We start from the raw sequence: 25421 nt of genomic DNA on the forward strand, positions 1-25421 counted from the left end.
TGCCTAATGAAATGGCTCCTTGTTTTAGTTTGGTTATCACCAGCATTAACAAATAATATGTAACACATCCCACACGCTATACAATCCTTAATCGCCGCATGCCCAATAACTACATCCTGTAACAAAGCTCACCCTAACAGATTACAATGATCCTCTAGAAACCATTCCCATTTGGTATTGATCGCCACGCTAAGCAAGTATACAACAAACAACTGTGCAGCACCACCCACAACACTTTGTGCGCTAACTTTCCCAGCAATACTCTTTTCCCATCAGTGCCTTATACCCGATCGGTAGAGACCCCACTCCCAGACTGCCTGGCTTCGACCTCTCATGGGAACAATAGGCAGCACTAATGTGCACAGACAACGGAAGATGCAGACACTTAATTCACAAGTGTAAAATGAATATTATCTCTCCGATATGGAGCTGTGGCTACAAACTCCAAACCATGGACCACACAATCTCGCAATGCCCCAAACCTCACATGTGAACGCGGTGGTTAGGTGGACCTGCAATTCACAAACTCTCTCAAAATAAGTCGAATGACTTAATCGTATACAACTGAATCTCTCATTGTTGCTCTTAATAGGCCGTACGAAAGAAGACAGTACACCTATGCTTGCAAAGTGAATGCGCCTCATGCAAGTCAGCCCCATGGGTCTTGGGGGTCAGGGTCAGGCTAATGTCCTTGCAGGGCTATAAACAACAACAAAAATCCGCAACAATAAAAGGAGCAGGCTGTGAAAAAGGGCGTGGGGGAGGAAGTGTGTTTGCATGGGTTGAGTCAGTGCACACACTCGGGGTGCGGGGGGGGATCTATGCCCCAAGGGCTGGTTACATCCGTTTCATTTCATCGTGCCACTATGAGGCATGGCAGACACAGTCACCTCCTTAATCCATGGCAAATGAAGAGCCCTCTGCAATGTGACTGCTGCGGTCGCGAGAGGCAGACCATCAATCGCAGTCTGACTGCCCCCTGCACAGCCAATTCACTGAAAGCAAGTACATCGATTCAGAGCCAGCATTGCCCACACTGCCGATTCACACACCATGGATCACACGTTCTCATACTGCCTGCACCTCCGATTCGCGGGCATTATCACCGACATCCACCAGGCCTCCACAGAGGCTAATGCATGGATTAATAACCTCAATACACACACACAGAATGCTGCAAATTTCACCTTGCCATAACAAAAGAAGAACGATGAAGCCTACCAATTTGAAATGGCTCACAAACATTACTTATCCGTCACCACAAGCATCTCAGCTGCGTAACGGGTACACAGGGGGAGGCATTTCGACCCTGCAATGCTATGTTTCTAACGTCAGTGCGCTCAGTCACTGTCACTGCAAGTGTCTCTTCACGCTCAGTCCACACGAACTAAACTAAAACTATTTTATTCATCAGGTAAAGCCCACTGAGATAGATAGCTCTTTTTCAAAAGTGACCTTACCACAAATAATAGCTGAATTAACTGCCTTATCATGTGCAAATCTATCGCAGCCAAATAATCTAAACATGTTTCTAAACGTGAAGGGGAAAACCGAGAGGACCCAGATAAAAAAATCCATGCGACCACAGGGAGAAAGAACATGCAAACTCCAAATATACAGACGACAGGGTCGGGATCGAACCCACAACCTCCCGCACATGTTATTTTTCACATTTTAATTGAATAACGCTCAGGTTTATGTGCATGTGTGTTTCGCAAATGGTAAATTAAAGTCTTCTACATGTCACCACGTGGCATTCATTCCAGCAAGTGGAGGGATTACCACCCCAATCAAGAGCCGCACCAACAGTACCCTCAAGACCTCTTGAAATTGTCACTCCCATTAACTCACTGCTCAAATATTCTGGAGCGATACATCCCTCCTCGCCCCACGAGTGAGATGTTTGACTAAAAGAGTTGTGGTGTTTAAACAAGGGGCGGAAGCGAAGGGAGGTTGCAAGCTGTGTTCCTGTAGTTCTCCATACATCCCATTAACCATTAACCACACACCTATCCCCCATTACAGATCATATTTCTCTGAGAGTTGTGAGTGGGCTCACTGAAAGGTTGCAAAGAAAATGTAAACATTTAAACAGTAAATTATGCTGTAATCACACAAAAACCTCCAGGCATTCCACGATTCAAAGCCACAGCACTCGAGTGTGTGTGTGTGTTTTGCTCGTGTGCTAGAATTGCATTTGGCTGCTTTGAAGGTAACGCTAGTAATTTTGAATGGCTCTCAAACACCACAAAAAGGGAATTCCAGCGACATAGCAGCCAAGTCACTTAGTAGTTAGCACATTGACGACTGAGCCAAATTCTTTTTATGGAGTTGAAGGTTTGATTCCCACTGTAGATGCGCAGTCATTTATGCAGGAGTCCACCAAATTGTCAAGTGGGATTAAAGAAGGACATCAACATTTGCCAGAAAGGGTAATTTTTCTTGAGGGAGCTGTATCCCATATTCCTAACCTTTGAAAAATCTATGTCAATAATGTATACCAACTCAATGGATCTTAGTTTGCTGTCAGTTGCTCATAAGAAGAACAGTAAACCCTGGCTGGATGTCAGCTCAGCCTAACATCCCTTTGGGGTAAATAAAATGAAAACCTATTGAAGGCAACTGTAATAGCCTAACAAAGCAACTCACTTCCACCATGGGAATGTGGAATTTCTAGCACTGACTCTAAACTGTCAAAAAGCATGAGCAACTACTCCCGCACACACTCACTTGTGTTAGAGACATTTACTTTTGAACCATCAACCATGACCAATGAATCCACATCTGGATGAAGGTCTCCCCAAAGCCATCGTCAATATCTCGCCATCCTGCGACGTTGCAATTTTGAATCAATTAAGTATAAAACAAAAATGCATTTATTCATTTGGGCCCAAGGAGCTTGCTTGCTTGCAGAAAGTGTTTTTTGCATGCACAGAGCTTACCACCCGGCGCTTTTTTTTCACAAGCGTGTGCCCGCGTGCGTGCGCCGAATGCGGACAGTGTGCCGCAGCTGGCAAGAGCAATCGCGCACACGCACGGCGCCGCAACGGCCGCACAGGGCAGCTCACTTCACTAGCCAGAGCAAATGCGTTTTGTTTTTATATATATACCAAGGGTGCCCCTCCACCAACTTTCAAAACTATAACGAAATAATCAACGTCACGAGGGAAAGGGTTGCCTCGACCAAAGGACGGTGTGCCACATTAGTTTGCCGTGCCAACATCTTAATAAAACCTTCATACCCCACCGGGGGCAAAGATTGCTGACATTACGCTTCAATACTTTTATGATCCTATCACAAGATAGGTTGAAGCAAAAAAAAAGGCAAGGATCACCCACCAATGTGCAATGAAAACTTGCATCTGATTACGCAAACCCTGAGCAGGCGTGCCCCCTTTTTGGAGGTACAATAAAGCTTCGCATGCGGCAGTAGGCGCCAAGCAGTCTCAGGCCTTGGCTCGGAGTTGAAGGATGGATTCCCGGTCAAATTAAAATAAAGTTACGACACAATGTGCTTACAAAATGTGCCTAAACACAACCGCACCTCAAGCGGCTGCCCATGAAGTGAGACATGGGCATTATGAGACCGGAGAGAAGAGGGTGGATGTATATTTTTTTGGATGGTAATGGAGGAGAGACCAGAACATAAGGGGGGGTGGGGGGTAAATGAGGGAGCAATGGCTTTAAGTGCAGCGACAATTCAGAGAACGCCAACAATATACCTACGTTCCACTGAAACTCAGCGAATCTCTCGCGTGCACCTATAATGGTGTTTCAGTGGAGCAGACATCATACGGCGCTTAAGTCTAACACAAAGCAATGCTGAGAGATTACTGTGTCAATTCCCCCCAAGCCATCTGGCCAGTGCTGCTGGCTGGGTTGTATGAGGAACCAGACTTTAACTGAGCTTAATTCCTGGCGCATGCCCGATTGAAAGGTGAATGCGTCCGCTCAACCGGGAGCGAAGGCAATCGCACGCAACTCACATGACACTCTTGTGATGTTCGAATATAACATTTGTCTTCACGCTCATCTCCACAGGATGTCCCTGAGCCAGCGGTGTAAACTCCACATTTCTGTGGTGGGAGCCAGACTCTCTGTAGCACAGCCACTATTGGCCTGTTGGACAGCAGTACGAATTGTATCAACCACAGAGGGATGACATGGGCTGAATATTCCCCTCCAATGAGAAGTGTGGGTTTTTTTTTTCAACAGTTTTACTTAACTTGATTCCTGTTTGTCGTGGTCAAATCTTGTAATCCAAATTCCGCCCACTTCCCGTTGTCCAATCAATTCTACATTTTGCACATGTACTCGGATCCGGTGACAATGCATGCCGGTATCAAAATCGGCATCAATTAATCAATTAATTCGCTACTTTAAAGCAATTTACATTTTGTATGGACGCCCCATTATTTACTAGGACCCTGGGAACCCCCGGACCCAACGTCCTTCTAAGGGCCGGGACTGAGTGGGCCAGTGGCCGGGACCCAAGGACCTTGGATGGGTCGGGTCAGCGAGCCTCCCCTAGGTCCCCCGTAGCTGGAGGGTTGATATCGAGGAAGTAATCCCAGTGCTTAGGACACGCTAACCTGGAGGCTATACTTCCCCAGGGTATCGGGTGGAAGGGGCCGATACCCCTTTGTGTCAGGGACCTTGTGTTACCGTTACAGTTATTATAAATAAACGTGTTGCCTCCAGAGAAGACTGGGTCTCCATCCACTACACTTGTTTCGTCTTTCAATCAAGACAAAGAATCCATGCGAAAATCTCCCAATGCAGTGCACCCCATTGTATCAGAAAGAGGTGACAGTGAGTGACAAAAAAACATGAATTGTCTCTATGGAATCCATCTTTCCTCAGCAACGTCCAAATCAACCAACACAACATGTTAAGTCTTGTGCTGCAAGTATGTGAATCGTGCATAGAAACTGACAGATTCATTGACACACACACCCACAGGGGAAAAACACCACATGAAATATCTCCTCCAAAGGTATTTGACTGAACTTCAGGATCCACATCAAGATGAAAGTATGCCTAAAGTCAACGTATTATAGATTACTAGTGGTAAGGACCCGGCGTTGTCCGGGCGAAAAAGACAGACACACACATCGACTTACACACAGACATCGACCCACACACATAGAAGCACATCGACTTACACGCACACACACACACATATGGACTCACACAGACAGACATCGACTTTAGACACACACACATGGAGTTAGACACACACATCAACTCACACACACACAGACTTACACACACATAGCGACTCATAAACACATACATAGACTCACACACACATTGACCTACACACACATATTAACTTACAAAGACACACATATCGACTAAGACACACACACATATCTACTTACGCACACACATCCACTTAAACACACACATCGACTCACATACAAAGACAAAGACTCACACACACATGGACCTACACACACACATATGGACGTACACACACACATATCGACGCACACACGGACTGTCACACACACATCGACTGACACACATAGACTCGCACACAAACACACATCGACTCACACACACACATCGACGTGCACAGCAATCCCCAATGATGGCACAGCTATCAGCATCACAGTACTACGTATCAGTAAATAGCGTGCCGTGAGCAATCGAAACAATAGAAATGCATTGAAGAAATAAGCTGAATTAAGTGTACATTAAAAAGCAGCAGTACGCACAGGTAAGTTGAGAAGCAGGCTACAGTCTAGATTATAGACTGCCAGTACGCCGACTCAATGACATAAGAATTGCTACAGTCGACAAAAATCTGGCAATACGGTCAGCAGCTGAAAAAGCAGGATACAGTCGACATGAAAGGCTGGCAGTACACTGAGTGAGGTAAAGAAGCAGGCAAGAGATTATAGACTGGCATACACTCAATGGCCAAAAGCTAAATCAGCAGTGTAGATAATAGAGTGCCAGTGCACTGACGTTAATTAATGAGCAGGCAGCAGGCCACAGCACAGACTGGCAGCACACCGTCGCAGCGTCATAAAAAACACCTAAAAAAGGAAATATTTAGCAACCTAATAATACAAAATTAGTTTTCTGCACACAACATTATTATTGTAATATTTGCCAACTTATTTGTTTCATAATTGTAAACAATGAACCTGAGTTCTTAGCGAAAGATTAAATAAAATTGTACTTTACATTGCTGTGGTGAGGCCTAGTCCCGTGCAAAACCCGCAGCTTCGCCTAGATTGCCCAGCCGGAGGAGGAGACACATTGCCAGGCTGGGGGCTGGGCCGCTCTCCCCACCCGCGCTACAAAAATGCTATGCAAGCACAATAATATTAATATCTACGGACTTTATATCAGTAACTGCACGCATTGGGGTGGGGGGGAGGACATAAGACTGTGAAGAATGAATCTCAGCATTGTGTGTATATTTTTTAAGCATTGTTAACGCAAATGAAATTTTTTAGCGATCGTGGGTGCGTTGCACGGGGCAACTCCTGTCAGCGTTTCGCGCATGCGCAATTGCGTGCTTTGTCCCGCGCCGGGCGGCAAAATAATATAAATAAATAAAAAATATGTCGCAAAAAACGCTCTTTTAACCAATTTAAAGGTAACGGATGGCAAAACGGAATAGCGCTGGCTCACCACGGGGCTTACGGCGTGGTACTCGGCTACTTTTTTTAACCGTGAACCCTACAGTTCGCGAGCAAAATCCTTCGCAAGCGCGCGTATGCAGACAGACAGACAAAAAATGCCTTTTATAGGTAAGAAGATATATATTTTTGTGTAGGTCAAAACCGCCGCAGTCCCTGAACTGTGGAATCGGCTCGCACAAAAAGCAGGCGCCGCGTGTCTCAGGCGCCATTGACGTACTTCTCGACCGTGAGTTAAATGAAGTTGTTATTAAAACCGTTGTTTTTAAAACACTTTTTTAAAGGAGTTTATTATCAACTCGTTTGTTTACTGTGTACATGTACAGAGCGTCCACAAATATACCATCCCTTATTAAAGACCTATAATTATACGGAAATTTTAACTCTGTTGTTGAATGTTGGGGTAATGTGTAATATCAAATATATTGCCGAATAACCCAAAAGCTTGAGTGATCTTCTCCAGCAAATACCAGAAACATTCGATACAATGGCAACCAAGACATGTTGGCGACCACCTGGGACTCTCTTGTACCTCAGTTCAACACATGTCGCCAATGCCATGGTGAACATGTGGAGGTTGAGAGGGATGAGGCTCGCACAACACAATTTTCATACTAAACGTGAGTGTGAATTAGTTTTATTTACGGAGCTCTTATGGATGCCCTGTTCCGTCTTAACCAGCAGCATTTTCAATCCTGCTTACCGACCATTTGCATCCCCAAGTGTTCCGACAGCTTTTCAAAAGCCCCAAGCCAAATGAGCACTCGGCACCTTCACACATCCAACGATTTGGAGTCGCTGAGGCATAGTTTACGAGCAGCGCAATAAAGTAAGATTGCTTTCTAGTTTGCCCTGGGTCTGTGGGATATCACCTGTGATGCTGGGAAAGTTTCCTCCATTGTGTGTTCTTCGGAGCTATGCATATATGTGCAGAGACAGTTTTCACTTGAGCCCTTTTTATGTCGGGTGGCCTACCAGAGGAGCTACTGCCTTCGAGGACACATTTTTTCTTCTCATCTCTTTATCAATCCACTGTTGAAGGGTTCCTCAAGCCAAGTCGAGCACAGGGGGTTGTTTTGATTATGCTTCACCCACGCTGCTCTTTGAAGGGGCCACCTAGCACTGGCTCAGATCGCAGTAGCCACTGATGTTAGCCACACAGTGTAGTACACTAACTATTGCAAAACCGCTTCCACCCATGTACCCACAGCAAACATTACAATGGTGCCGTGATCAGTAATTACGCTATGCTATTTCCAAATACATTTAAAACTATGTGCATATTATGAATTTGTGAATGGAACTAAATGCTTTGAATGCAGACAAAAACAATATTATGAAATAGGAAACAAAAGGCAGTGGAATCGACTAGTCTTAATAAGTTAGAACATTCCGCCAAATTATGAAAATATTTAGTGTTTTGTGTAGGAAGGTTATGAACTAAACTATTGTTTTATATTACCAGACAAGGCACCACTGAGAAATATATATCTCTTTTTCAGAAGCAACCTGGCCACAAAAGATAGCTCAACGAACTGGCTTATCATGTGTAAATGTATAGCAGCCAAATACTCAAAATGCATGTTACTAAATATGGAGGAAAAGACCTGGAGAAAAATCCATGTGACCACAGGAAAAACATGCAAGCTCCAAATATACAGGTGTCAGGGTCAGGATCGAACCCACGACCTCCTGGAGACCAGGCGAGGTAGTTAACATCTCGCATGTAAATGTGACGAAATAAAGGAAAACAGTTTATTCATGGGCATAAACAAAAGTTGAAAACAGATTGTAGTCAGTTTCAATTTCCTGTTTTGATTTTACAATAATCTGTTCCGAGACAGAGATTAAGCAAGGGCTTTAGGGCACATGCTTTTTGCAGGGTTTTGCATTGCTAACAAACATGAAGATGCAACCAAACAAATACACAAGCTGCACATCCCAAACTGTGTCTACATTAGTTTGAAGATTGGTGAATGGGGAAAAACATTACAATGAATGTCGTGCGAATTAACACGACACTTTGGTAACGTTACTGCAACGTCTCTCCAATACATTTTAACACATTCTTGGTTCTTTCGGTAAAGTCACAAAAGAACCAAGAATATGAATCCCTGCAGTCACGAAAGCTTTAAATCAACATTTTAACACGTCAATGCGGAGACGTTACTACACTGCGATGAAAGAGCAAGTGACCACGATTTTAAAAAAATATATAGAGTTCTTCTTTCCTAACGGAAGCTTCACGCTTTGTAGAACAGCCCGGAATGTTCGGTCGAGGTATATATCTACAAGGTAACAGCTACGCTAGGGTTGGCTCTTCTCCGAAACCTGCGCAGAAACCCTCTCTCTGCCAGCTGCACGGTCTCGCAAACAACTCGCACAAACGCGTGTGAAACGGCGCAACGGCCACGGCTTCCACTTCCCTCGCTTTTGTCACGACGGCGCTCCTTCCCCAAAAGAATCTCTATTCACGTTCGAGCATGGTGCAAGCACGGGGCAAGCGCGCGCTAGATGCCATAAATACTCCCTTCTTACACGGTGACTTTACGAGCCATTCTCTCCGGATCTTGCGGAAGCCAAGCGTGCACCATCGGCCGAGCTTTATAATGAGGCCAACACGGGATAAGGCACGCCGAAAAGCGACAGAGCCGTAGCTTATACGTGAATGAATGGAGGATGTAAAGTTTTACAAGTTTACACTTTAAATTTCACTTTATTTCCTCTACTATAAACTACAGCTGCACGATATTAAATGGAATAGCCAAACTGGGCCCGACCACAGGAACTTGGAATTTACATCTCGGTTACCAACAGATGTTAGCTCCACCATCCCATTGCTCATTTAAAGAGCAATGTGCTCGTATGTCACGCGTGTGATGATAAACCGATTCATCGGTGATCGCAGATTCTTTTGCTGACAGTGCATGCACCTAATGGTCTGTCGAACAATCAATGATTTCTCATTCATATATCGTGTAGGGTGGAAAGGAAAAGATCAAGAGGAAGACGAAGTATTGGGATGCTGGAGGTGATGAATGAAAGGGCAATTGTGAAATGAAGGAAAGGGCAGAGAATGTAGGATGGAGAAGATGGCAGCCAATGAACTATTAAAGAAGATCATGGATTGACATGATCCCCCTGCAGCCACGAGGTGCTAAACTCAACGAGTTTTTTTTTTCAACAGCAAACGCAGGGGGGCCACCATGCCGTGTGCACTGGGAGACGATGCTGCTCTCAGTTCCCACACAGCAGCGGTGGTGACTCTCCAGATAACAGATCCAGGGAGGAGAGAGCAAGCCACGGGCCTTGTAAACGTCTGCGTACGAGATAGCTGGCACCGCCTCACACCAATGCCCTTGAAATGCGACTCCACCACGAGTGTGGTTATACAACTGCTTGCGGACTTTACTGGAGGTGAAATGCAATTCCCCATTCGTGTCGGGCATGCACAAGGAGTGGACAGCATGGTGGCCGGTGCATACCGATAGCACCAAGAGCAGGGGTTCATTCCTGGGTCACAACAGCAGTCGGTATCTGTAGACATTGCTCGAGGTTAAATCAGCCTTTGATTTGGCATTCAATTTATCCAATGTCAGAAAGTGTGGTGCTAGCTAAAAGTACTTGACAACAGTTCAGACAGGCTTTGTGGGGAGCGGTCGTGCAGTAGTCTGTGCAATTCCTTCTGAATCTGGCGAGCTGAGATCCATACCATTGCCATGGATAATCTGTTCTGGACATCCCCTAGTTCAGCTCAGCCTTAAATGAGAACCTGATATGGTGTGTTGACATCAGAACTGGGGAGACAATGTCAGCTGGATGTAATGCTAGCGACACCACCCCTTAGCTCGGTAACAGAACGTGCTACAACAGTCTTTAAGACTATATGGAAAATCTTTGATCTTTGTATTTTAAGTATAATGCAATGCAACGTGGTGGGTTGTTAGTGTGGTTATTTTAGAGCAAATGCATCAATGTATGCGTTGCGTAAACAAACATAAGGTCAGGACAATTTTATTAGATTTATGTTTATCATTGCAGCTGACAAGCGAACGTGTTTACGCAAGCCTGCAAGGTGCATTGATTTTGTGTCCATCGTACCAACTTAGATCAATGATGACCATTTGTGGGGGGTGACACGGGGGTGGCAGGGGAGCGGCATGGGGTGGGTGGGCATAGGGCTCCCGTAAGGTCGGGAACGGTGCAAAAATCATCAGCTCTGTATGGCTCCTCGAGAGGATGACGCTAGACCAGATTAACGAGGCATTTTCTGCTCTTTACCACAGACGCAGTTCGTGTTCCGAGTCTGGGCGAAACGGCCCCCCACCTTCTATGTTTGGATTTGCGGAAGCCGATACCTGAATGGAGGCAGGGTTCATACATCGCCCACGGTTCTTCTAACCGTGGTGCTTCCAGTCTAAAGGTAAAAGGTACACGAGTCACCACTTGACTTTGCACCCACGCTTACACACAGAGGTAGAGCCGCATATGCGTATTCATATTGTGCACATCTGCATAATAAAGTGGAATAATAATGGCTGACATGGTTTAATCAACAAATCTTATGGGATTATACGAGTACTTGCATGATGAGTGGCAGAAAATGCTGTACACTCATCATATGTGGGACATTTATCTGCCAACAATTATTATATGAATTTACTAAAATAGCATTGATCTATTCCACTAAAAAGTATTGGAGTCTAAATACTTTTTCAGGAGCCAGTTCTGTTTAAGAAAGTGCTTTTGCATGTCGAAGAATACCAAAGTAACTTACCAAGTCCATGCGAATGCATACAGGGGCATAACGCTCAAAGCACCGCACAGATTAATTCATGCACTCCCTTGCTGTAATACTATTATCCAACGACCTTACAAGCTCATTGATTTACAGCATTTTATAAACAGGCACGATACAAAAACCCTTGCATCCAAAGTGCTGGACCACAAACGTCTGCCATTACACCCGGCCCTTTATAAACAAAACAAATTGCGATACTCAATCGTACAGTTCCCCAGGTCTCCCTTGCTGCAAAGATCTTCACCTGCTTGAAAAAGAAACGACTGAATGGTCGCGCCATTTGCGTGAAGCTGCACGGGTCGCTGTGTTATGACAGGCTGCTCGGAAGGCCATGCATAAATGGTCAACAAAGAAAGACACCGGCTGCTTTGAAAACCTCCCTTGTAAAGTAGCAGCAAAACTCACAATGCCAAACATTTCAAGAAGGGCTTGAAATACTCCTGATGATAACAGCTATGCTACTTTATTATGCTGGGGCAGCAGCTTTAGTCTGACATTGTGAAAACAAAATACCCCCAGTGGAATTCCAACAAGCCCAGTTCTGGCACGGTTCACCGCTAACGCTTTCCTTTTGCTGGTACAAGTCCAATCATCTGCATGACATACAGAGAGATAAGCCGATTGTGGCTGAAGGTGCAGCCCTGTTTGTGAAATGTTGGGGACCTTCCTTAACGAATACTATCCGTATTTTTTGTGCACTCCAGTTTCCTCCAACATGCAAAAGAAATACGTTATTTCAGAACCACCAGTATAATTATTATTTTCTAGGTATTGCTATGTTATACTGGTAGGAACCTCCTGGTTACACCAGCCCACAGGGGATTATTGTGTCCGTCCGTCGTGCAGGGAGTGGCTGGGTGGGGAGGGAGGGGCTGGGTGGGAGGGGCTGGGTGGGGAGGGTGGGGCTGGGTGGGGAGGGGAGGGTGTTGAGGAGCTGGGTGGAGAGGGTGGGGAGGGGCTGGGTGGGGAGGGTGGGGAGGGGCTGGGTGGGGAGGGTGGGGCTGGGTGGGGGTTGGGAGGGGTGGGGCTGGGTGGGGAGGGGCTGGTCACCCCGTGGTGCCCTTATAAAACTCAACGTTTAACCTATTCACGCCGGCTTGTGCCCGCCCTCACAGTCAGCCATATTTGCGGAATACACCACGCCGCCGTTGACCCTGGCCATTGACCAAGCAACCCAACGTTCCTACCAGCTCCCTCCGCAAGAATGTGTTTATCTATCCCTCTGCGTTCAGATTTAGAACTTCGTTTTTTAATCACGAAATTGCCGATTAAATTCACGCATCCACAAGTTAATTATTGTGCAGGGAATTGCCAATGCCGGTAAAGTGAACTTTAAACGTAATTTGCTAAATAATGTAATTTTGCTTAAAATGTATCATGGCCAATGTGCACACTAAAATGTATACCCATATCTAAATCACACTAAAAACATATCATCCTTATACAGCCACCACATCCCAGGTCTCACTTGCAAAGTCGATCATGAATCTCATTTGATTCTCAAGCATTAAAATATAAGAAAAAATATATAACTTTTCATCAGTTTAGATTTCATTTATGTGCAGATCCCATCTTTTCCCAAACATCATCAACAATTTTGTTCCGTTACTTCAGAATTTAATTCAAGTCATTTCCATACATATGGGTAGGTCATTCTCAGTCTTTGCGTACGTGCCAAAATTGACAAGTTCCCCAGGCTAGTTTTATTACACAAGTTCAATGTCCTTGCCACAGTCGTAGCAGGAAGGCCAAAACTGCATACGTGTCCAGTATATATACACGTGTGTGTATATATATACCTGCATGAAGACACACACTCGCGTGTTTAAGACCTCTCCATACCCCACCGCCGCTCTCAAAAGGTTTACAAATTGATGTGCACGGCAGCAGATGCTCTGGATCCAGGACATTTGACCTTTTTATGGCCCAGCTGTGCGCTTTCTGTAATTTGCGTCACTCAGCGTTGAAACAACTGGGGCGCGTTAACCTTACAGATTACAGGCACTCAATATCCGAGGTGCCGATGCTTACTTCTGTCCAAGTGCTGTACTGTTGAACAATACAAATGACCCCAATACCCGACTGCGATATTCAGGCAAAGTAGCAATAAAATACCGATATGCATTTGGGCTGTTGTTAAGACTGTCATTCCTTCAAAGAGTCTGTATCCATAAGAAGCGCCACAATTTGGATCGACTACGTCTGTCCGTCGTTGAGCAAGCATTCGTATTTTCCAAATACAATATTTCACATTCAACTTTATTTTGTTTAATCAGGTGAGAACTCGAAAGAGTAGGAATAGCCTCATTTGCAAGAGCAGCAACCTGGGTATTGACCACAAACCTGGCACTCAAAGCCCCTCCCTTGCAAATAGTGTCAAAGGCACTTGTGCATCCACAAGTCAGCAGTGTCTGATGCACACGACACAATGTTTATTTGACAGTTCCAGCGACACTTTATTAATGGGACAAGACCTCAAAACACAAACCCTCTCTTTCACATCCATCATGGATCTTCAATCATGTTTTCCGGCATGCCACATTATAAAATTAGCGTGTTCTGGTAAATCATATTACGTAATATGTCACGTGTACAGATGTTACGATGTTACACTGTCATGATGTCTTAAAGACTATACATGTTACCACAAATGTGTACCTCGTTTCCATATCTTTCCTCTCTGCCTTCTTAATCTTGCTTTTATCTCACCAACATGTATCTATTTATCTCTCGGTGAGCCATATCTATCAGCATGCCACTCCAAGAGCATTGGTGGGGCATACATCATGTTACATGATGCCTTCTCAGCTTTGCAATGTAAACGCACCAGTCAGAAAAGTGAGCAGTTTGAGACTTAACTAAGCTGATCAACACAAAGATAATCCACAAATAACACTGCAGCAGGGAAGATTGATCAATGAATCCATCCCACACGCATTCTTAATGTCATTATCATTACTGAAGTTTATTGAGTATTGCACACATGCTGAAAGGTGGAGTACAAATGAGTATATCCACATGGGTCTTGCTGTACATTTGTGGCCTTTCATCTTTGAATAAACTAAACTATTTTTTATCTTACCAGGTAAGGCCCACTGAGCTATATAGCTCTTTTTTTAGAAGCTACCTGGTCAAAAATGATAGATCAACAAAGTAGCTTATCATGTGCAAATGTATAGCAGCCAAATACTATAAACGCATGTTTAAAAATGTGGAGGGAAAAACCGCAGGACCCGGATAAAAATCTACACAACCACGGAGAGAGAGACAAACAAATTCCAAGTATACAGATGTCAGGCTCGGGATCGAACCCACAACCTCTGGTATACCAGGCGAGGTAGTTAACATCTCGCCACCATGCTTGCTAGCCGATCCACTTGCCTGCCCGTCTGGTTGCCTCCTTGTCTTGTTGCCTGCCTACATCTTTGCCGTCATGTCCCCGTCCGCCTGTCCGCCCGCCTGCCACGCTGTTGAGTCATGTATTGCTGTTCATCTTAAATACAGTCCACACTTGGGTGATAAGTGATGGCCACTACACTTAGTGATGGCATTCTTGGATCATCCACAAGTCACTTCATTGCTCCCAGTTGTAAAATTGTAGAGAGCTCTTCTGGCAAAAAGCAATTGCACAGACATGGGTATTGCGCAACGAATCCTGCCCGCCATCTGTCAAGTTCCGACTGCAATCTCTGAAGGTTTTTCCTATGACAAGTCATGTCTGTATACTGATTAATTAGTTCTGATTAAAGGAGGGATTAATGTGAGGGGGGTATGGTCATGCGCATTTTATAACAAAAATACACGAGTACTGCAGAACTTAACACAGGGTCCCAGGACGCCAGTGCCAAAATGTTCTGTAAAACATCTTGCGATTGCATTCAGGTGGCATACAAATTGTATTTTAGTCAGCGGGGAAATTACTGCAACTGAAATCATTATAAATGTACCTGATCTGGTCAGATCTCAGATGTGAATCAGCGTAGAGAGCCTGCTTTAGGGTTTGCCAGGTGTTTTCGACAAAGAGAAACAATGTGGCCTAGAGATGGCAGCACTGTCACCGCTTGTATGCAAAGTGCATTGTTTCATCCCCACAATCCAAACACTCACTCATGGAATTGACCAAACATCTCAATGCAAGTCTGTCCTGAAAAAAAAGAGTTGAGATGCAACAAAGTTCTCCTTGAGAAATACCTTTAATTACCACGTTGAGTAAGTGCAAGATGAGACCATAATCACAGCAACCGGGTTAGTAATGGGATGGCACGCGATTATGCCCACGTGCTTGCTGTTGCAGTGCACTTCAGCACTGACAAAGAGTCCGCAAGAGCGATATCTATGCTGGGGGATGCAATGCGTGACATGTAAGTGAGCAACCAGTCCCCCCATGAGCGGCACATCACCCAGGTGCGTCACGGCCTTTAAAAACATCAGCGAGACACACCGAGACACCTTGACCTATACCCTGCTGCCCCCCTCTCCCTCTTGGGGCTCGAGCACGACACCACCAGGGACCCATCACTCCCGCACCAGATAAAGTGCTTGCTGCGGAAAACGTACGCATCGCTGCACCCCTCGTCTCCCTTCCCCCCACCCTCACTATCGCCAACACTGCCGCCGCCACCACCGCCACCAACCATGCTCAAACGCTGCTTCAGCAATAACACGGCGTAAATTCGTGCCATTCAGGGGCGAGTGTCGCCAACGCCGCCGTCTATGCCGCGGCTCTCTCGGGGCGACGCCTCCCTTTCACGAAGTCGACTTGAGCGCTGGCATGTGCCGCTCATCTCCGGGAGTGCGCCCGAGCACTAATGCTGTGCACTTGGCAGAGCCGCACGCCACTAAATCAGGCCGGCAGGGCTGCTGGGGCTGGATGGGATAAGTCAACACACTAGCGCTATTGATTCCCTCCAGGGGCACGTAAAACTTACGTGCCTGCCTCGGTTACAGTTTGCCAATAGTGATCAGCATCACGTGCGCCACAGCACAATTTTAATTGTAAATTTGATTGCTGTTCCAAGTTTATATTTCTTTATTATTATTATTTTCATCGCAGCCCATGCATGTATACAAGTTCTTTGGAGGTATGGAAATTGGTGCAGACCGTGTGAATAATCCAAGCACACTGGGCTGCACGAAACCAAATGGGTTTGCGAACACATGTGTGCGGATAGTCCCTAATATGCACGAGGTTTTCTTCCACCGAAAAACCATTCCCTTAATAAGGAACTAGCCAAACTTCCCAATGCAAACCCCTCCTGAATAAGTGTTCAGCAAAAACGTGCTTTAATAAATTACATTGTTATTATTCAAATCTGTACCGTATTTTCCCGCATATAGCCTGCATATGCATATAACCCGCAGACGCATATACCCCGCAAAAATAGCGTTTTGTGTAAAACAAATTTCAGATAGCCTGCACCTCCATATACCCCGCATACATTCAAATCTTTAACGTCGTTACCGCAGCTTAATCCCATCATATTAATACAAAGTTTACATTTGTAATACATTCCACTATCAATTGTTAACATTAAAATCAGAACGTGCACAAAGAAAACAAACTAACCGGAAACTTAAAGCAGTAAATAAGTAACAAAAGTAAATATCCAATAAATAAGTAACACATAACTGGTGGATAAGTAAGTAAGCGTACCGTTTGGCTTACCAGCATTCGACCTCATCATATTACAGCTACTGGACCGGTAGTTACCCCTGTACAGTTTTAGCACTGGTAGATTGCGCACTGCGCAGACAATCGTGGCACTACGGTAACGCCATTGCCTCCTGGCAACAAAGCCATTGGAAGTTTGAAACAAAGCTCGTGGTCGCAATTGTATAGTGCTCAGCCAATAGCAGTGGCCTCAGGGACTCAGCAATTATGATTCCGCGTCTACCAGACGCTTGTTAAGGCCCTTCTCATTGTGCAATTCATCACCTCAGCTGAAACTTTCGCACCCCCCTACAGCCACTGAAAGTATTACGGTAAACAAAGTGCGCCCACTTCAAACAATGTCATTTCATTGTACAAACAATTCGAATCATTTAAAACGTGATAACATGCGCAATTTTAGTGCGAGTGGTTTATTCAGCAGTGCTTTAGTCAAAGGTAAGTGTTGCATAGTGGATAGGCCTACCATGACAAAAATCAAGACGCAAACATTTGTAAAAACCACATGGCCATTTGTGCATTATGCAAAAACCCTCAGCAAATCCTAAAGTGCATTGTCATCCTCATCTGAGATCTCCATTAATGTTTATGCAGCTCAACAGGAAACATTTACGGCTTTTGCATATGCACAAATGGCTGTGTGCTGTTTACGTATTTTAGCGTCTTGATTGACACCTATTATTTTTTATTCTTGCTAATATTACCACTGGCAAAGATACCATTCAGTTAAATTTTAAGTGGTACAAATGAACTCCGCAATGTCTATGAAAACATAAAAGCATAAAATACAAGGGTATCAAGTATTACATACAGAATTCGTAGCCCTATATTGGCTGAGGCATTTTGGCCATATGCTTTTGATATTATAGTAATCAATTCATTATAATGAACTACAGTGCAAATACGGAACACACACTGTCTGCATGGAATGTACACCTTTGGCTAAGTGCAGAGTAATCATTTTATACACACATCTCTTCTGCACACAAACTTCACAAGGCCTCATTATACCAGCCTAGGTGTTCCGATGTGATCTGGTTTGTGAAACAAGGGCCTACACACATATTAAAAGGAAAAAAACAAATTCTCCCAAACAACCTTTCCGAATGTAACTGCTTGAGATGGTAAATAGTTATAGTGAAGCTTGGGCCCCAACTGAAGGAGTCAAGGTGGCCTGGGAACAGAGAGTGTACCCTGCATGTTTCAAACACACTTTTTGCGATAAAATCGACACGGATGCCAAAGCTGACTGTGGATAAGGCCACCTTTCCAAACGCATCGGCAAGTGTGAAAGCAGGAATATAATGAGCGTGGGCGTATGTTCTGAGCAACAGCAGAATAGCGATTAGCGCTACACTCCATAGAAAGTAAACAGACCGAGGCTAGATTCCTCGGCATACAAACTAATAACTGCAATCTAAACCACCTTGGACTGAGGCTTTGCTTCGGTTTACACAGCCTAAACCGTGTGCCAAAAACAATAACAGGATGTCAAAGGTGACTAGGGAGGACATGCTGCTGGTTACAATGCCACGTCACATGTGCCAAACAGGCCTTAATAGGTGCTCACCAACAAACTACTTGCCTCAGCTGCCAGCTTAGGCTAAAAACGGGCCATCATTGTATTTGTGTGTGCAGTGAAAATCACAGGGGCTCTGTTTGCATAAGAGAATTGCCGTGTGTTTGCACGAGCTGTTTGCCCATTCGTTCCTTCTGCCAAGACTCTGCACATCAGAGTACAACTGAGATAGGTTTTTTCCTCTCTTTTCCTTATTCGCGTGTGGTTTCTCCTGCACCACACCTACTTAGCATTCCCAAAAGAGCAAACAGGGGCAAGAGGCCAGGGTAACTCTTTTTCCCTACATTTATGAATCAAAGTCAGGAAGGCCAGTCGAGTAAGCATTTGCAACACGGCAGCGCTCCCGAAAACTATTTCAGAAGATAACATGTAAATATAGCAATGTATCCATAAGAGGTTTTTTTTGGGGGGTTAGATCGCGTAAATATAAATGTGTCGCTAAACCCGCCACCACGGGACACAGCCAATTAGCAAGGTTCCTCACGTAAACTAAACATGCCAAATCGCTATTACTTCAGCATAGCAATGCACTTCACAGGTCTAAATTCAATCAATTACATTTCGTTTCAAGGCACACGTTTGTCAGTGACAAACAGTAAATAATAATGATAATGATGAACTGGGTTACCGTCCAGCGTTTGTACAGAACCCCACCCCTTTCCATTTCACATCACTGTCACTGGCGACTGCTGCCTTAAGCCCCCGGGACTTTCGCAAGGATAAGCCTGCTTATTACGTGACATTTTCTACATGCCATCGCAAGATTTAGACTTGCATGCTTATTCACCCCCACCCCCCTACGGACCATTCCCAAAATGTGCTGGTGGAGCATTGTTGGTGCAGCTCATTAACTATAGCCATGAGTACAGATATGAGATAAAAATGTGTGTATTGAGTCTTCTTCTATTCGTGTGTGTGGCCAATTAAGAGCAACGATTATAAATTCAGTTTTAAGTTAATTAGTCATTCAATTGCTTTGCCTTGAGAGTTGGTGCATCACAGACATACCAACCGCTTTCAAATTTATATTTGGGGCTGTACGAAGTTGCATGGTCCATTGTTTGGGAGTTGTCTTCCACCACAACCTTGCTTCCACTGTGAACTCAACCTCGTTATAAACAGCATAGCCATTCGGTGTCCCACGCTGCTCCGAGTAAGAGTGACCAATTGTGTGCCAGTGTTTGGAACACAGCCAACTTTTAATAAATGCTTGCAAAGGTCTGATGCTTGACTGCTACACCACGCTATGGGGTTACTTTGGGCCAAACTGCCACAAGGCAATAATCAGCACATCACACACAGCAGTGTTTCTTAACTCCAGTCCTCACCATCCATGCCCGCCTTTTCGCAATTGCCAATCATTTTCTATTCATATGCAAAGTAATTCATAGCACACCGCATGTACGTGATGGATGGTATCCATGGAATGTTGCACACCTTGGGGTTCACCGGTTGATACATACTGATATATATAGTAATATACGCTACGGGCAAACCCTGCGATTACTGATGCATGGGAGGGTCTACCCAAGTGTTTACGAGTACGGTCAATTATAACGAAAAGGCATTAAGCTATAAATGCGGAATTAAATGACCGCATGAAGAACTTTTATGAAACATACTCTTTGGTTCTTTCAGTAAAGTCACGTAGGTGAAAATAAAAATGAGAATAAAAAGAAAATATAGAAATAACTAAATAAAATCACGACGTTTCGGAAGCAACACAAGCTTCCGTCATCAGGTGGGACAACCACAGCAAAAAACAAAATTACTGCTGTGATTGTCCCACCTGATGACGGAGCTTGTGTTGCTTCCGAAACGTCGTGATTTAATTTAGTTATTTCAATTTTTTTTCTTATTCTTATTTTTCACCTACGTGACTTTACCGAAAGAACCAAAGAGTATGGATCCTTGCAGTCACGAAAACTTCAAATCTAGAATTTTATGAAACAATTATTTAAATTCCCCATATGAAGCCCTTTACAAATGAAGGGGTCACAAGTCAGGGGCTAAGAATATGCGAACTGCACGCTACGCTAACGAACAGTTTCTGGTATTTGAGCACAACAACCGCAGTTTATATTTAATAATAACAAGACAATACTTTCATCACCAGTGGGATTGAGAGCCATGGATCACTGCCTAAGCAGGATAATTAGTGGGGGCAATGAAAACATTCAAAACTCAATTTTAAAAAGGCGACCTAAAAATTAACTGCTCACGGGCAAATTTTGAGCCAGCCAGTTTGACTGGCTTGTTGTAAAGATTGTATGCATTTCAAGATTCCTACAATAGTTCATTACAAATTAGCATGCGGTTGAAACACATTCAAGCAGCTGTTACAACAAAATCAATTCAATCAAGAAAGTCAATGACCCTTGCCAAGAACCATTGCGGAAGCAATCTGCGTACAGAGTGAGAAGAGTACTATTCCATAAATACATAATGTGACGCATTAAAACGAGAGGTCAACAACGTGGTCAACACTAAGAGCGTCCCAGGACACAGTGGCACACGTCGTGCACGCACAGCCAAACGCTCAGGGTAAAAGCCCTCCTTCACATAGACACAACCTGGTCACGCGACAAATGCGTGGATTACACTCACACTTAAATAAACTTACCATGCCAAATAAATATACGAGAGAGAGACAGGCCACCGACCGGCCCAGTAAAGGCCATTGCATGCCGGGGCAACCAAGCATTGGCGGATTGGCAGTCACGGTTGGCTGCCGTGACACTTTTAAAGACCGGCTGGTCCCAAGGCATCTGCGTTTAAAGAAAAGAAAATCCCCAAAAAGGCTGGATAAAGTTACCAACAAAAAAAAGAGAGCTCGATTTGCCTTCATGGGACCTGCAGTCGCTCGCTTCCTCGCTCTCTCGCTCAGAAAGTCGCACGCCTAACGAATCCATATGCGCACTGCGTGGACACCTTACACAGTGAACGCAGAGGAAACACAAAGGTGGTGGGGTGGGGGGGGGTGCCTTGGTTTGGGTCGGGAACTTTACATAGCAGAAGACTGCTTGCTACCCGCCATGCCTGCCCGAGCACAAACACTCACTGTTGCTGGACTTGAGGTCGCGGTGGATGATGGAAACAATGGCCTCGTCGTGCAGGTAGAGCATGCCGCGAGCGATCTGCACCGCCCAGTCGACGAGGATGTGCGGCGGGATGCGCCGCCCTGCCAGAGCACGGTTCAGCGGCCCGCCACGCGCGTACTCCATGATCAGGCATAGGTTGGGCTCCTGCGGGTCCCCACACAGAGTGCCACCAAACTATGTTAACTTTTCGATTTAAAGCTTTCGTGATTGCAGGGATTCATCTTCTTGGTTCTTTCGGTAAAGTCACGTAGAATGGAAATAATAAAATAATAAAAATAAAACATACTTTAATATTTTATTATGTTTCATTTTCATTATTTTATTGTTTCCATTCTACGTGACTTCACCGAAAGAACCAAGAAGATATGTTAACTTTTGTTTTATTATTTAAAGGAAGTAGAGTAAAACATGAGCTTATGAGTTAAATTAGGTACAGGTGAAGACAGAGATAGGTACGGGGCCTTCATTGAACAAATATTGTTTGATAATGGTCATGATGGTGGCAATGATGATGGTGGTGGCGATGATGATGCTAATGATGAGGGTGGTAGTGGTTGTGATGATGGTGATATTAATAATGGCAACGATAATGACAGTGCGATGATGATGACTTTGGTTGATAGTTGTGGATGTGATGAAGACGATGAGGTGATGACAATCATGATGATGGCAAAGACAGTGATGTTTTTACATGATGGCGGTGCTGACGATGATAATGTAATGATAACGACGCCAACGCTATTGGTAGTGAGGGTGGTGGTGATGACAATGATTGGCAGTTAGTACGGTTGGCTACGTACAGTGCAAAATAAGTTCAACAGTTCAACATACATACATAAAATTAACTTGATTATGACACTGTGACAACAATGACGATGATGATAATGCTGCAAGTTTGTAGTGACGGTGGTGGCAAGGCTACGGCAGGGACAGGACATGCCTGCAGGCAGACACCGCGCAGCGCGATGATGTTGTCATGCCGCAGCATGGAGAAGAGTTTTGCCTCCTGCCGCACGCTCTCGGCCGTGGCGCTGATTTCCTCGTCGGGGTCTTGCCGCGCTGCCTTCACTGCCACCTCCTCCTCCTGCCAGAGGCCTCGGTAAACCTGGCACAGGGGGAATCGCATGCAATGTCAGGAGACGCTGCCCAATTCTCAAGCTGCCCGCTCAAGACTACTGGAAATATCTGGCTGGCTTAGATCAACGGTTCCCAAACTGTCTCTGGGCCCGCCGACCATTGACAAGTGCTCGAAAATATTTTGTGGACAACCATGGGGTAGAAAATATGGTATTTTGTGATAATTGCAAACAGTTTTGTGGACCACTTCCCATAGCCTTGCAAACCACCAGTGGTCAGCAGACCCCAGGTTGAGAATTATTAGCTTAGCTGATATTAATTGACCATACTTTAACATGCTGCTCAGTGCGGTTGGTAAAAGCCGAGAGAATATCGGTGTGGGAGCATGGTAGTACCATACAAACATGTACTTTGCTGAACAAGGCCTCTGCTGCCCAGCACACAATCCTATAGCTTGTAATATCTGTTTTGCATGGTGGTCACCAATCTAAAAAACCTTGCTTAGCTTCCAAGATCTGCTGATATTGAACACATTCCAGGTGATTTGGTCACAGGCATAATATATATGTAAACAAAATGACATAATTCACATTTAAGTAATTAAGCACAAAAAGTGCAAACAAAACATCTTAAATAAGAAAACATTCGAATAACATTATGTGATTTCCTATTGCTCACACAGACAATGGGATAGCAGTTCTGTCGACTGCTGCTCCGGGGAGCAGAGACAAAACTTTGATCTTCCCATGGTAGGGGCCAGTATTCCTGGGAACCACGATTGTTTACTTTTCACGTAAAAATAATCATTTTACTCGAACCCAGAAGGATAACGTGCCTACCCCTAATGTGGCTTTAACTGATAAACTTCGTCCTGTAAAAGTGCAAAGTTGCAGGAATTAATATTTGTATATGCTTGGCACCCAATGATTTATCAACTCAACAAAGATTCTTACAATCACGATACATGCACTGCATCGTGCGTTCAAGTTTCAATTATTAACAATTTGCGCGAATTATATTCTGATGTTACGTTTAAGGGCTGAAGGACCGAACGAGACAGTGTGCACAACACGAGAGAGAGAAAGAGAATGAGAAACAATATCTAACGAGAAATTTAAAACAAAAAAAGTAATTGCCGACATGCGGGCACGCCCGTTAAACCGCGACCCGCACACACTGAACATTCCTGGCTGTTGTGGCAATAAAGCAAGGGAGGACGGGCCAGCTTACTCATTAAGATATTTCAGGGAAGGCTGGCAGCTCTAAAAATAGCATAATCACTTTACAGTACTGAGGGCGCCTCCTCCTCCTCTTTCAATGCGGGCGACAAAAGAAATGCCCAGAAGGAGCCCTTTTTCCAAAGGTCGTGCAAAACCATGTCCTGTACGGCACATCGTATACCCTCCCCGTCGGCTTCTGCGATCTTCCTCCCACGCGTATAACCTCATGCCTGCCCCTCTTTTTGGTCTCGGCTGCATTTGCCGACCACAGTGTATTAGTTAGGGTCATTACGAACGGCCCGTATTGCCTCTCGCGTGCACGCACACACGGCACAGTGAAAAGATTATCCGCTTTTGACGCATGCAGATGGGTTGTAAACCGAACTGCTTTGGAGTGCCACATCTAAGTCATTTTTTTTGCAAGCAGTCATTGAGGTAATCAAGAAATTCAGGTTGACTGTCAAAGGTCATCAAGAGTCAATTGCATAACAATAATTTAAATAATACAGATATTAATTGTTTACATGAGGCTTCAATGAAGTCAAGAGTGAGGCTCCTGCATTGGGATGTTTGACCAAATAAATTTACATTCATGTTTAGAACATGGGAGAAGATGCAACTCACAAGTTCTTCAACGGTTAGTTCAAGAACCCACACTTTCGAGGAGATAACACTGAAAGCTCCACATAGATAAATTCAAAACGCCATTGCTATATTTCCATTTCCTGGCCACCTCACAGCCCATGCGTACAACATCTGGCATATGCCCAGAAGTCTCCAATCCAAGTACTAACCCAGGCTGAAATCCCTACTTAGCTTCTGAGAGTCAAAGAGATCGAACACATGCGGGGCCATTTGGTCACTGCTAACCACCAGTGCATCCCTCCTCCTCCTTGCAGTCGTTGTGTGAAGGTGACACTAGACCTCCTAGGATCACGATTACATCGTCCCACACCATGTGGCTTTAGGGCTTTTCGTTGGCCGCCAATCTCAGGGTGCCACCCCATCATCTGCTTCAATAGCATGGCTTCCTAGTACAGTGGGTTCTGCTATGACGTGTTTTCACAACGAGAATTGGATATAACGCGATCGAGTGAAGAGAACTACGTTGCACGAGTAGGAATAAGCCGTTGTACGACTGCCTCGGGGCAGCATCACACAAGGCGGGATGCTGCTGGATGCTTCTAGATGCTACCCACGCGCTCCAGTCTTTGTTCAGCCTGCATACAAATCTCACGTGTTATCGTGGACTGTGCTTTACCCTATATTATATATTATTTCCTATATTATAACGTGGTGTTCTTCAGGAATGCAAC

General features: G+C 44.7%; 1 protein-coding gene across 1 annotated transcript in view; it reads right to left on the reverse strand.

Moving 5' to 3' along the window:
* The window catches only part of LOC144723640 (mitogen-activated protein kinase kinase kinase 9-like), a 70361-nt gene that overhangs the window by 25554 nt on the left and 19386 nt on the right, over nt 1–25421 (reverse strand). The window contains exons 3-4 of the mRNA XM_078602523.1: nt 22755–22913; nt 21769–21958 (exon numbers count right to left, since the gene is read on the reverse strand). Of these exons, the coding sequence (XP_078458649.1) occupies nt 21769–21958; nt 22755–22913 (349 nt within the window). The remainder of the gene's footprint in view (nt 1–21768; nt 21959–22754; nt 22914–25421) is intronic.

The sequence above is a fragment of the Lampetra planeri genome, chromosome 18 (genome assembly GCF_965212315.1).
Source record: "Lampetra planeri chromosome 18, kcLamPlan1.2.h2, whole genome shotgun sequence".
In the NCBI taxonomy this organism is placed as follows: domain Eukaryota; kingdom Metazoa; phylum Chordata; class Hyperoartia; order Petromyzontiformes; family Petromyzontidae; genus Lampetra; species Lampetra planeri.